Source organism: Parus major, chromosome 2 (genome assembly GCF_001522545.3).
Source record: "Parus major isolate Abel chromosome 2, Parus_major1.1, whole genome shotgun sequence".
NCBI classification, from domain to species: Eukaryota; Metazoa; Chordata; class Aves; order Passeriformes; family Paridae; genus Parus; species Parus major.
This window is the reverse complement of record NC_031769.1, coordinates 128,532,780-128,547,115: the sequence shown is the minus strand read 5'-3', so window position 1 is coordinate 128,547,115 and position 14,336 is coordinate 128,532,780. Positions and strand designations below refer to the sequence as shown.

General features: G+C 41.1%; 1 protein-coding gene across 2 annotated transcripts in view; it reads right to left on the bottom strand.

The window, feature by feature from the left end:
* PTDSS1 (phosphatidylserine synthase 1) overlaps positions 1 to 14,244 on the bottom strand; it is a 28,453-nt gene extending 14,209 nt beyond the window's left edge. Inside the window, exons 1-5 of one of the 2 annotated variants that reach the window (XM_015619331.3) lie at positions 13,957 to 14,244; positions 8,676 to 8,767; positions 7,686 to 7,730; positions 5,473 to 5,597; positions 2,302 to 2,460 (exon numbers count right to left, since the gene is read on the bottom strand). In XM_015619331.3, the coding sequence (XP_015474817.1) occupies positions 2,302 to 2,460; positions 5,473 to 5,597; positions 7,686 to 7,730; positions 8,676 to 8,767; positions 13,957 to 14,135 (600 nt within the window). In that variant the 5' untranslated portion in view covers positions 14,136 to 14,244. The remainder of the gene's footprint in view (positions 1 to 2,301; positions 2,461 to 5,472; positions 5,598 to 7,685; positions 7,731 to 8,675; positions 8,768 to 13,956) is intronic. The other variant, XM_015619330.2, reaches the window with a different exon arrangement.
* Between the last annotated feature and the right edge of the window lie 92 nt (positions 14,245 to 14,336).

The window sequence follows — 14,336 nt, the reverse complement described above, 5'->3', positions numbered from 1 at the left end:
AGGAGATAATTAACAAAGCACATAGCAAACTAAAGAATGCACCTCCACAAAAACAGTACAATTCTTGTCAGTTAATGTACATACACTGTGGCTGTGGAAGATTACTGGTATAATTTTGTAACAAAGTATCATTTGTAATAAAGTAATATTTTTGTTAAGAGATATAAGCATAAAGTACTGAAAAAAATCAGATTTGAGGAAAGGAACACGAAGAACATTTTCTGTGTACAACAAAAATGAATGCTGGCCCATTTATAGTACATTACAGTGACTAATACTGGCAATGACAATTCCTGTGAAAACTCTTGCAAAAGTGTATCAAAACCACTTGTTTTTCTTTGACAAAACTATGTGAACTTCAACCTTTTCAAAAAAGAAAATTTGAGTTTCTCTTCAGGACCCAAGTGATACAGAGTTGTTCATTATTCTGCTAAAGTTTCCCTTTCATCCTTTTAATTAATTTAGCCTGAGAGGGGTGATAGCTTACAAATGTCAGTCAGATCCAGGCAAAGATACCAGAAGTTACAGATAAGGAGGCAGCAAAACCCGGAGCACAGGTGTTTGCCAGACAGTCTCTAAGGTTCTCTAGCTGCTTTCTCAGAATGGGAGACCAAGGTCTGCCTGCTTCCCAACTTTAATCCAACAGCATGGAGCATGAGCCAAGTTTCCTATTTCAGAACAAGGAGTTGGCTGAAATCCATTAATGCTAATAGGAGATGCTCAGCTAAATCCCTATGTAACTGCCCTGATAACTTCTGGAGGTTTCTAATTGCTCTCCTGAATTATCTAATTCATCAAAAATCCATTTTAGTGGTGATAACATATCTGCGTTTTGAACCTCATCCAATACATTGTCTGTTCCAATAATCTGCCTTCCAACAAGGGGAATACTAGACACCTGATGCTGTGTCAAATTGAAGACAAGGGTTGTGTAATGAACAATAAGAGTATGAGTGAAACAAAGCCAAATACATTCTTTCCCAGAGGAAAAAAATGAGTACAATAACAAGCTAAGGTGTTTTCTTTGAATGGGTACTTGTGAAATCCCAATCTCAAGCAATTTCAAAATCACTTAGAAAACACAGAATGCCGCATGAACAAAAACACGTTTTGAAGGGGAACTCACAGCACCAGGATTTGCAAACTCAAAAGTTTAATTTCAGATTAATAAATCCTTATCTGTGTTTCTAAACTATAAATGCTCTGTCAGATAAGCCAAGCATTCTCAAGACAGCAAGCTTTACAGAAAACTGATTTTAAAGACTAAGTCCAGGTGTTTACATCAAGAAGTTCCCTCAACTCCATTTCACATGTACATTACACATGGCTATACACAATGTGCAATATTGTATGTGAGGTAAAGGGACCATGAGAGTAGATCACAGATATTGCACAGTGAAAAAGAGGAACAGTTGCGCTGAATCAGAAAATATGTGAAGTAGAAAAGTAGAAACGATCCCCATAACAGCAGAAAATAAATTATGAATGGCAGAAATAGGCTGACTTAGACTTCCTTTCTATTCAAGCAGTAATACATCACCTACCTAAAACCCAGCTTGCTGTTGGTCTTCTCATTCAGCTGCACAATTACTTAACATATCGTTTATAAGACTTAAAATGTAAATCTGTACTGAGGACTAGAGAGCCATCCTTCTAGTAACACTCACTCTTCCCCCAAGAACAATTCACTTCTCATGTCTATGGAGTGCCCCTTCCCAAAAAGGCACGGATTTGATTTTAGACAGGCAGTGTTAAGGTGAGGGGCATGGCTTTAAGTCCCAGGAAGAGTGGATTCTGCCCCTCTACCTTGGGGGATGTGCCCTATATAAGCCTGGGAAAAGTTACTCCACCACCAGATCCCTTATAAAGGGATCTAGGTATCAGCCCAGAATGTTCTACCCCTCTTGTGTTGCTATTCCTTATATTCTGCTGCATTTATTTTAATATTGTATTAAATATTAAAATTAAATATCCCTCCTATTGTAACCCTATTGGTTTATACCCCTGAGACTTCTCCCTTGCTGTATATCCCTGTTGGACCCAGACCCAAAACTCCACCCTTGCTCCACCCCATAAAACCCACCACCCTGCCCTTGTTCTTGGTTCTTTGTCTCTGGTTTATGGTAGGCTAAATCCTGTGTTGTTGACACCCCAATAAATGGATACCTGAGTTTAACCAGAGACTCCTCTCGCTGATTTCCCACATTGATCACCAGTGGCTGCACCTCCCTGGACGTGACTTGGCTGTGGTGTGACACAACACATACCTTTGCTGATAATTAAGATAAAAGAGTGGCCTACCTCAGTGAGCTCCCAAGTGATGCTAATAGTCCAGCACAGCCCATAGCTGCGGATCAGCAAAGCCTTCATAGCCCAGCCCCAGAAATGTCCAAATGCAAATATATCAAAATGGCTGAGAATTCTCTCCCAGGTGATAACATGACAGTTCACTGCATACTCCTGTTATGAAAAGAAAAAAACCCAGAACAAAATTACTCCATCAACACACAATTTCATAATTTCAGAAAAAAGAAACATTTTTCCAGCCAGTGCAATAAGCCTGGAATTATAAGGGTATTAAAATTAGCATTATTTCATTTTCTTATCCTTATAAATTGTGGCAGAAAATTCCCAGTATTAAGACTTGGTGCCATCACAGTACAGCTCTAATTTAAAGGGAAATAGAACAGACCTTGGTGCCTGAAGAAACATGCATTTCCTAAGTGACAGAGAAGCAACAAAACCAATAAAATCAGTAACAATAAAACCAGCAAACAATACCCCAAAAATTTATTTGCCTTTGTTTGGAGTCTTGATTTGAAATAACCACCTTTTCCCACATTCATGCTGTCTGGTATTAATATGTGGCTCATTAGTGGCTAATCCTCCCCAGTTTCTGATGTAATGTTACTCATGTCAACGTTTACTTGAGTATCTTTTGTGTCTTATTTTCCTCGTGAAAGCTATTTCCCAGAACCCATTCAACTGAAGATGTTTAGTCACAGGCTTGGATTGAATAAAAATTTAGGAGAAGATCAAAGGGAACTTGCAAATGTGTTTTTCAAAGATGAGCAGCAGATTCCTTAAGAATACTAATTAATACTCTAGTCACCAATGACAAAGGAACCAGGTTCTCATGACATGTTGTACAGCAAGTGCTAGAAATCACTGTCCAGCAAGAAAAAAAAATTTTTAGCCATCAGGAGGCTGCAACTGTGGGTTCTGTCTCATCACTGGGCGCAAAATGAACTATTCCTAACAGAAACACACATTTAAAAAAATCCCAGGCCTTCAATCCTCCTAAAATACACATTGCCACCTGCAGGTGACAACACAGCACTGCTCAGTGCTGTTGAATCAAGAATTCTCTTTCAGGCCAGAACTATTGCTAATCCTGCACAAAAGAACACTGATCAAGTTTAAAAGGAGATAGCAGAGAAAGATTTAAATCCTGGCCACTACAAAGAGAAGAATGCACAATTTCATATAAATCCTTTTATCAGCAGGCAGCTAAGTCCCATTACGGGATGACAGGAGTTGTGTAGGCTACTATAAGTAACCTTACTGCTGGTGCTTTCTCATGCATGCCTGGGCTGCTGGTCAGAGAAAGGTGCACCACCTGTAGTAAGGATGGTAAGCCTGCAGCTTTAGTGCACCAAGAGAACTGAAACTGGCTCCTCTGCCAGCATGAAGAATACATCACAAAGTGCAGGCTCCTTCCTATACCACAATACCTATGCTGAGTAAACACAATGAGGCTACTCCAAAAGTAAGGGGTTTTCCAGAGCTCTTGCATTTTTGCTTTTATTTTTACTGGGGCTTTCTCCTCTCTAATTTTTCCAGCTGCAGTTCTTCCAGCCATACAGTGAAATGTGTTGAACTTTTTTTTATACCCAAGCAACTTTGCTAGTCCTGTGCAAGCGACCAAGCTGCAGCCTTCATTACAGCTACACTTTAAAAATTTTCTCCAACTTTAAACGACAATATCTGGATTGCAAAGAAGACCAGAGCAAGTTTCCACTGACTGCTACAGGTAGGGAATCTGCTGTACTGTGGTTCTGTGCCAGTAGTAATAATAGTTTTCCCCTAGTTAGAATCTATTTCTAATTTAAATGACAGGAGAGCCAGGTGAATCTGACAAACCAGCAGACTCCTTGTCTCAGCACCCTTTTGTTGCTCAGCAACACCACTGCTGCCCATGCTGGGGCTCCATTTAGCCATGTGTCCTCCCCCCATCCTAAGGGCAAGCTGCCCTCACCTCTCCACCAGCACAGGTGGTTACTGCAGAACCCAAAGTTACAGCCCTAGAGTTGCACAGCACGTTCTGCTGACAGGCTGAGGTGCAATACCTGAAGCATCCAGTTTTCCAGGCAAGGAGCCTGCACGCAGCCCTTGCTATCAATCAACTAACATGAGCTTACTGAAGTGTAAAGATTTCCATTCCCCCATGTGCTACAGGGCAAGAGTTTGCAGCCACTGCTGATGAGGTGCTGTGCATTGGTTTGCATAAGCAGTAAATTGCCACATGTGAAAGAAAACCAGTCAATTTCCCTACTCATGAGGCATGACCCTATAAAAGCGCCTAGTATACAACAGGTGACCATGGTAGAAAGATGCACAAACCCAAGGTCAAGGGAGTATGTTGGTCAGGTGGTGAGGAGTAATTTGATGTGATAGTGAGGAGAAGATTGGCAACTCTTGCCTCCTCATGCAGCCTCCTCTTCTGCTTGGTACCCACTTCTCATGCTGTGCTCTGCGTGCCACCCTGCATAACTCACACCCTTCTCCCAGGCCTCCTTTCACAACCTCAGCTCCCTGTGTTCATGTCCCCACCTGAAGGGGAATGGAAAACTCTTTGCAAGCTGCTCAGTAAACAGAAGAAGCCTGGCTTTCTATTCCACTCCAGATTATGGTCTATGGAAATAATTTCCCAATGGTAACAGCATCAGTGCTCAGTTGCTGACTGACTGGAAGGGAGCTGAGTCCTGCAGTTGCCATACAAGCACACACTCCACAAGCTCCATAGAGTCACAATAATGTACTAAGCTCATGAGCAACAAGATGAGACAAAAGTTCTTTGAGTGCAGCACTTTGGCATCAAAAATCTTGATCTGGCACACATACCATACAGGCTTCATTCAGATACTACCTTGCTAAATTTATTCTCGGTATTCATGCTCATATCTATTATCAAAATAAATCCAAAGCCACCCCACTGCAAACATGTATCATATTCCAATTTGCACACTCATCCAAACATCCACATTAGAAAAAAATAAAATACTGAGAAGACTGTTTTGCACACCAGCTGATTTCAACATAAATAAATTGTTGTTGACACAAAGGACTTGTTGACTCTGTCAAGTATAGGCACAAACATGCACTGCTCATGCCAGCAAATTCAGATTTATTCATTCCCACTCACATAAAACATGCCTGAAGTATGTACAATAAAGTGCCATGGATACATACCATAATATCTGCTTCCCTTGTGGCATATCGAAGATTAGGGTCCAGCCAGTACATCACTGCTTTTACCTGCTCAAAGTTAAGGAAGAGCACGAACACCAGGAACAGAAAATAGAGCACACTGAGACCTGCAAAAAGACTCAGTTTTAAAGTCATGTTCACTCACAAAACTGCTAGGAACATAGAGTCCAAAAATCTACTTTCAAACAGCTGTTCTACAAAAGAATTTCTATATGCATGCAGAAAAGCTGAAGAGACACCAGTCAGACGGCATGTCTGAGCACATCAGCCCTTCACGTCCTGTCCCATGACAAGTGATAAATAAATGCTCACCTGTGTGAACCCAATCAAAGCAAAATCAGTCTAATCAATTTAGGCATTCCTAGTACAAGGCTGTGATCAGGAAGCTCCTTAGCAAGAGATACATTAGGATCCAGGATTGCATTAGCTCTGTCCCTTTGCTTTAAGTATTCTTGGTCTCATTAATGCAAGTTCCTAAGCCTTTACACAGGTTTCAACATAAAAATCCATTTAATAATACCACCTGGCAATTCTGAGCTGTGCTGGCAATAAAGAGTAATTATAAATATGAACTAATGCATGTCTGAGTTACTTTTGAGAGCTGGAAAATTTGCTGCTTGAACCCCTTAAAGATAAATATGATTATTATTTATTTTCACACCACTGTAAATTAAGAAACACAATTGTGTTTGGAGTACCATTTCTCTCCTCCAGTCTGAATAAGAATTTTTTTTTTAATAAAAGAAAAACTTATTAGAAGTTGAGTCCTAGGTATAGCTCTGTGGGTAGCTGGGGCTTTTATTTGGACTGTATCTTTACATTATTTACAAGCTCACAGATATCTAAGACCACATTTGGAGGAGGCATACAAACCCTATTTCCATAGCCTCAAATGTACTTGTATCCTACAGCAGTGTCATGGAAAGAAGAAAGATTAATGTGAATAAACTTAGGATCTGCCATTCAAAATAAACAATTCTAAAAAAGACTTTTAAACTATAACCAGGACTCACATGTTGATAGCCCCCTGTGTAGACCAGAAAGCAACTTTTATTCAGAGACACACACATGCACAGGAAGTATCTATATGGTCCTGTGCAGTCCCTTGCAGAAACATGATGGGAACAGATGTCACCCTGCCAAAGGAAGCACAGCCTGCAGGCCAGGGTGCATCTGGAAATGTTGAGGGTTCACCAGTCCTGCCCTTCATCTGCCAAAGAGGTGTGAGAACTGAAGCACACTTAAATGAACCAAGCCAGAAGAAGCAGAATCACACAGGATAAAATGTTGCTCTTGATTTTGCATGCAGCCTTTTCCCAAAAGTACAGGGGTCAAGCTCTGACAGTATCAACATTGAGAATGACCTTTTAGTCTATATGTGGTGAAACTGGAAGTGAGCAGTAGGGCCTGTGTTTCCCAAACTTCCAAGAAGCGGGTTTGTGTAACGAATACTGTCTAATCAGCAGTATCCTCTCAATGTCAACAGATGAGTAGTCAGCTACTTTGGGAAGCTACTTATTTTTAGATATAAGGTGTCAGGAGAGAGGAACATTCAGTTTGCCTAAAAATAATCAAATATGTTGTCTAGCATATGTTCTGTGAACCCTGAATTATTTGAAAATAAAATTCCTCATGATTTTGCTGTGTAATTCAAATGTTTAAGGAGCAGGATTTCACTTGTTAGTTTTGAAGCCAACAGAATAATTTTTCAAACTATGAATGTAACTGATATTTACAGGTATTTTTAATGAAATAAGTACATGAATATGTACATGACAAGACTACTAAAAATATTAACCTACGCAATGATACAATTTAATAAACATATAAAGTAATAGGATATTTTGCAATAATGAAAAGAAACCACCTGCTCAACTGGATTTAGAAGTCAGTATATGCAGTAGCTGGGGTTGGAAGAAAGGTGTGGGGGAAGGAGATTGGGAAGCACAAAACAGAGTATCAGAATGAATGATCCCTTTTTGGTGATTTCATTTACACCATCCTGACACAGAGTAACTACAGCGATATTGCCAAACATAACTAAGAATAGATTATAAGCAACTGCTCAGCAGTGGGAGGAAAGTAACATCCACACAAGTTTGATGCACAATTATGTTTCATGACAATTTCATTCATCAGAAAGTTAAAAGGCAGGTCCTGATAAATCAATGCAAAAGTCAGAAACACAAACTTACCAAAAACCATCCTCCACAGAGCAGGGTGAGGACGTGTAAAGGGTCCTATAAACAGCAAACAAAAAGCTTATTTGGAGACAGCAAGAACTACAAAATTTATTTTTGAGTATATCACATATGATAAATAGTAAGAAGTGGCTCATCAAATATTTTCAGCACATACTGCAGAAAACTCACCACTGTACGCATAAAGTTCATTTTTCTCTGGCACTCAGTTTTTCAGAACTTTGTGAAAAGCATGCATATAGGATTTTGAACATATGGGAAAAACACATCCCAACTCTGCAGTACAAAGCTGCCCTGAACAAAATCACTGTTTTTTCCTGAACACTTCCAATTGTGAGACAGTTTAGACTTGACCCAAGAATCAGGATTTTGCTGACAGCAGTAAGTAAAAATTAAAAAACCAAAACAGACAGACCAGGTAGAAGTATTTCTTCCACAGAATTAAGTGACACACAAATTTTCTTACATTTTTACACTTTCTGCTCCTCACACAACTACCAAAACTTTTGTCCAACTTTAACTTTTACTGAGCAACTGTGGTTTTACATTGTAAATGCAACTTAAACCATTTCTATCACTATCTTCTAGTAAGGCGTTAAGGTGCTGTGTCTGAGCATTTTTAGAATTACACTTCTGTTGAAACACACTGAGGCAAAGTCATCCTAAACATTAAGGGTCTGTTGGCATCATTACTTAATGATCTGAACTGCAACTACACATCTGCAAATAGGACACTGATTTTGAGAACTTGACTTCCTTGTTAAATACAGACTATAAATAACAAGCTATAAATAACACTTATCTCTGCTCAGTATGACTACAACCTATTTTTAGACTGTTCCTTAATTTAAAATAATTCAAATGAGTGAAGAAAAAATGCACTGAGAATTGGTATGTAAATAAAAGTCAAAGTAAATATAGTGGCAATAAAGAGAAATTCACATTTAAAAAACATGAAGTATAAGCTGTATAAACCTTACTCACCATTAGGAAAAGCTAGAACACTGATGATTAGAAAGAAGAAAATCACAGAGAGGATACCCCTCCAAATATTATCCTCTGGTACAGAATCATCCCTAAAGAGACAGACAACACAGTATTAAAGTACATTACAAGGATGAAGTCAAAAGGCTCTCAAGATATATTATTTAAATAAAGAATACATGGAAATTAAATATAAGAAATATGCATGCTCATTTTGTAACAAGTTAAGATAGTAATTGCACTGATTGATTTTCACACTATACTTCTGGGCATCCCTTTCTTACAAGGTTAAATATTTAGTAAACACATGCAAGTCATTAGTATTGTTGGAAGTGAGTGTAGAAGCAATGACCAAACATAAGGTGAAAAAAAATCTTCCTGCTTTAATGTTTACAGAAACATCATCGAATTACTTTTACGCCTAAACTAAAACCTCTGAAAACCTGGGTGAAATTCCTAGGTTTCCTTCTGCTGTTTTGGTGCTACTTTCAATACCCTTCACTTCCCTTTGCCTATCCCCAACACCAAATGCCTGCAACAAGGGCAGAAATAATGATTAAAATCAGCCTTTAGAAATAATGAATATGCAGCTTGAATCTGTAACAGAGACACAGCACAACTTAAAAGACCCAAGGAAAAATATCAGTTTGCTTTTAGATCTATTAAGCCAAAGCTCTGATTATGGTATCATGCATTATTTGTGCTACCGTTACATTATAGACAGAAGAGAGACCTAAGAATTCAGGTTGGAATGCCACGGCAAACTTGACAGAGCCCTTTCTTTTCAGGCAGGTAGAATATGGTAGCAAGATTAACAAAATAACTGTCACCAAACTTTTCTATCCAGCAGACAGCTTCTTGGATACTTCAGTAATACAAACAAATAAACTTCAGACTATCATAGTGTAAGCCATGAATATTTTATAAAGTATCACCCAATACAACTGAAGTCAAAATTCTGCTGTCTGGGTAGTTTTCTTGTACTTGGGATCAGTTTATCCATTTAAGTATATTTCTTTATTTATTCACAACATGATAACAAAAGAATTGCAGGTAAACTTTAAATGTATAAAGCTCTTCCTGGCATAGCATCTGTCACATTTCTGGATGGTTCAGTAAAGAATCTATGAGAGCATAAATGTTCTCCACATTAGATACTTGCTGCAGTTACAAAATATTTCTCACTTAGCCAAATTATTTTCCCTTTCCTCAAAACTGAACCTTAACAGCTCCACAGCAGGCTTTCATCACTTTGGGGCATTTAAGCATACTTTAAATGTATGGAAGAAGAAAGTGCATTAAACACTAATGGTTTCTCTGCAGGCCTCGGGGATTCCCCACAGCATTTTTTTAAAACCAGCTGAGTTCAGCTTTACCAATGATTTTAAAGCAGCCATGCTGCACAGGCTGACAATTTATACCAGCTGTAAACCCCAAGTCCCAGAGCTTAACTCTGGCTCCCTTCTTGGCTCTCACTTCCTAGCCAGAGCCTCTGGCTCTGATGGCTCAGACAGCAAAACCATGTCTCTCTTTTAACACATGCAATTAACACACGGGAACATGCTGTCATGGCTGCCACCAAGAGGAAGAACTTTTTTTTTTTTTTTTTTAGATAGAACAAATAACTACAGTTGCATCACATCAATTCATCACAGCCAACAAAGAAGTGAAAGACATTGTGATCAAATCACTTAATTGCTGTGCCAGGTGGGACGAAAGTCCTCATCTTTGCATATCAGGATTCTGAGTACTACTCAGCATCAGGAAAGCTGTCTTAGTCATGTTGGCACCAGTTCCCCCCAAAATCAACAAAGATGTATACAGCGTTAAACTGTATCTCATTCCATGTGAGTGGCAAGGCATTTTATTTTGGCTTGGAGATACATTTCACAAGGGATAGACACCAAAACTTGCCAGAAGCAGTTAAGAACAGGTGGGGGCAAGAAACTTGCTGCCACACACTAGCTGGCATAAGAATTATAGTGTTTACCTGGAAAAACTATTTTGGGGAATGCCAAAGGGAAAGATGCAATCACAACAAGCTGCAGTTGGGAAAATGTGCTGAATCATCTCCTCATTTAGCCCCAGAAACCTTGACTCTGATTTTGAAATACAAGCGTTCATGCAGCAAAACCAAGGTTTTTAATGCTTATGTGGGAGGACAGATGAAAATTCTCTAAATTTTAACCCACTTTATAAGGGCATTTTTCACGACCGTGGCTTTTTAGAGAAGAAATTAAAAAAAAAAAGTGCATAATAACTGCATAATCTTTATCCCTCTTCTGGTTCTTCTCCAGAGCACTAGATTACAAAATGTCAACTAGTGAGTTATTACATCATAAAAAGAAAGGATACTCAATTGAGGAAAAAATAGCTAGGACACTAAATTTGGAATGTGGGAGAGGGAGAAAAAAAAATCTTCCATAAACTCAACCAAACCTAAATACACAATAATCCAATTTAATCAAGCCTATTAATCAAGGGACATGGAAAACAAAAGCCCTACATTCTCACAAGTCTTAGTCCTGCTTCCACAAACCCCTGTAGCTTCATACCAGAAGTCACCTTCCTCAGTCCTATTGTTGTAACACAAAATATCCCCTCCAGGATTCATTCCTGCTAGCTACTTCTGGGCTCAGAGAGGGCCACACACCTCTGTCTAGGGTGAAAGAGGACAGGGAAAGCTAGAGCCACTCCACACCTCTGCCCCAAGGTGCAGGATGGAGGCAGAGGAGCTTGTGTCTGGCTCATTCAGCAAGAAACAACCAAGGAAGCTGCAGCCATTGTCAGAAGCACTAGAACAATGTGCTTTAAAGAACAGAATACCCTCTATCCCACACTTTAACATAAAAAAGTTAACCACACATTTATTTTTCTGGATTATTATAATTATAATTGTACCTGAAGATTACTGCTATCTGAAGTTCAGTTCCACCCTTATCTGTCAGCTCAGAGACAGTAGCAACTGCTCTCAGTGATCCTAAGGACTTCATTCTATGTATGGCTTGCTACACACAAGGGAAAAGCATTTTCTAAGTTTCTCAGAACCCTCCACATAGTTCTGACACAAAACAATTATAGAAGAGACAAGAAAGACTTTAAGGAACACAGAATTTCCTCTGTTGATGGTGAAGTTCCTGAAAAAATAAATTTTACTTCACAACACCAACATGAATTATCACAGAAAATCCCCCACTCAACGAACTGACCAGGACAGCAACGGAACAACTGACAGCACAGGGGAAGCAAAGAATCACTTGTGACACCTTACAGGGAAGTCTACAGCACCTTGTGCCCAGGAAGTGGGAAAATGAACTTAAATGAACTTAAACATCACCTTATTGCATGAGTCATTGTAGACTCAATGCAATAAGCTGATGGAATGGAGCACAGACTGTAAAATCATGTGGGAAAGTATCATCTCTTCCCCAGTTTCTCAAAGAGTGTATATGGCTTGAAGAGTGTTCCAAATGAGGCCCAGAGGCAGCGCTCTGATATCACTCTGGAGATCTGTGAAACTCCTACAATAGTTGAAAATAGCAGAAAGAGGAGAGGAGAGAAAGTAAAATCAGAGTATCTTCCACCTGAGAAGAGAACCTGAGAACCTGAGAAGAAATACAGAAGAGTTAAAGAGAAGTCAACTGGTATTTAAACACAGGAAGTGAGGCAGAGAAAGACAGAGGGAAGAAAATATAACTGAAGTCAGTTAGAAAGACAGCAAAACAAATGGAAAGACAAAGCAGCAATCCTCTTGGAAAAAATGCAAACAAACATCCCAGAAGCAAAGCAATTTTATTTGGGCCTAGAAGACTCCAAAGTGCTGAAATTGCTTCATCCTCTGCTTGAAAGAATTAATGGCAAAAATCCTTCCCCAAAGGTGAGCAATCAGTTCTATTAATCTTTCAGAATGACATTATTAAAGTCTCTTAGTGACTCAGAAGTTTGACCTAAATTAGCCCTTCAGGGAGAAAAGTGATCAGGCAAAGGAATGAGGAGCACTTGTAGCAAAGACCTGTAATTAAACATCGTAGCAGAGCACAGAAATATGTCTCTCCATGATTTTGGAGTTAAGAAGGAATCCAAGTAGAACAAGGCATGTGCTCACCAAAAGTATCTTCCTTGGGGCCACACACATGTTGAAACAAGAAAAGGCACAAGTCAGACCATTTGCAGTTACACTATTTTACTTTTCCTTCTGCTCCTGTCTCAACTCAAGCCAGGTTTGGCCATTATTTCACAGCTGATAAAACATAGACATTTGGATTCTTAAAATAAAACGTAAGATTACACACTGAACTGTGTATCAGAATAAGTGATAAATAATGAGTTTCTTATATCAAATGGAGAGCTGTCAGGAATGAATGTTTTATGGTCACTTAAGAAGGAGATTCACCAGCATAAGAGTTTAAGCAACAAGACCACAGAAATCTGTGACTATGTACACAAACTGCCACTAAAGTTTAAACGAGCCTAAAACCACACTGCACTACCTAGCCAAAACCCCTCAGATCATACACTGATGTGATCGCAGTCTGCCTACAGACTACGCAATTTCGTCTAAAGGAGGATTATGAAATCATCTTCCCATCCAGTAGGAGGCAATAAAAAGTATGCACAACTTCAAAAAACATGAAAGATACCCATCAGACTGCACTGCTATACCCTTCGTTTTCAAGTAAGGCTCCCGAAAAATCTGTCTATTCCTAGCAGCAGAGCTGTGAATGACTGCAGGGGTGATGCCCACAGAGCCCTTCCTGTGGTGCGCAAAGGATGTGGCCAAGCCCATCCGTGCCAGGGCCCGAGCCAAGCTGAGGCTGGCCACAGGCAGTGCGGGGTACAGCAGCGATGCCACTGAACAGTCACTCCCGTCCACTGCCCGCTTGGGAAATCATGACTGATGTCACTGCGGGGCTGCTCGATAGCCTAATAAAGCCCATTTTTGGCAACTCCTTGAAACAGACATTTTACTAGAGACTGTACCAAAGATCCGCGAAAGGATTACCAAGTTCCCAGGAAAAGCAGTGAGGATGATAAGCGCTCTGGAAGGGAGGGGAGGATGCCCGCTCTCCAGCACGGGCCTGCCGAGCAGGGGCGCGGGCACCCGGCGGTGCAGCACCCGCCCGGGGAGGGCACCGCAGCCCCGGCCCGGCGGGAGCCGCGCTGCCCCTGCCCGTCCGGGGCCGGGCACCGACCCTCCCCATTCCCTGCCCGGGAAGCCCCTGCGCCCGGGGGCTGCCGGCACCCAGGGGCGGGGCTGCGGCTCCCCGCGGCGGCCGCGCACCTGGTGAAGGCGAAGGCCATGAGGCTGAGGATGGTGAAGCTGAGGAGGGTGATGGTGTGCGGCCGGTAGAAGAACTCCAGCGTGATGTCCTCCACCTGCTGCTCGTTGATCATGCGGAAGTGCAAGCGGTAGTTTACGTCGTCCTTGCTCAGGGTCCGGCTCCCCACGCACGACACCATCTCGCCCTTTCTCTCCTCTCGTCGCAGGACAGCTGTGGTTGCGAGGGGCGGCGCGGCCCGAAGCGGCGCGGCCCGAACCAGCCCGGCCGCCCGCCCGCCGAGCGCAGCCGAGCGGGCCGAGCGGGGCAGCGCCGCGCCCGCCGCGCCGAGGGGCGGAGCTCGCCCTGCCGCGCCCACGAGGCGAGGGAGGGAGCAACGGAG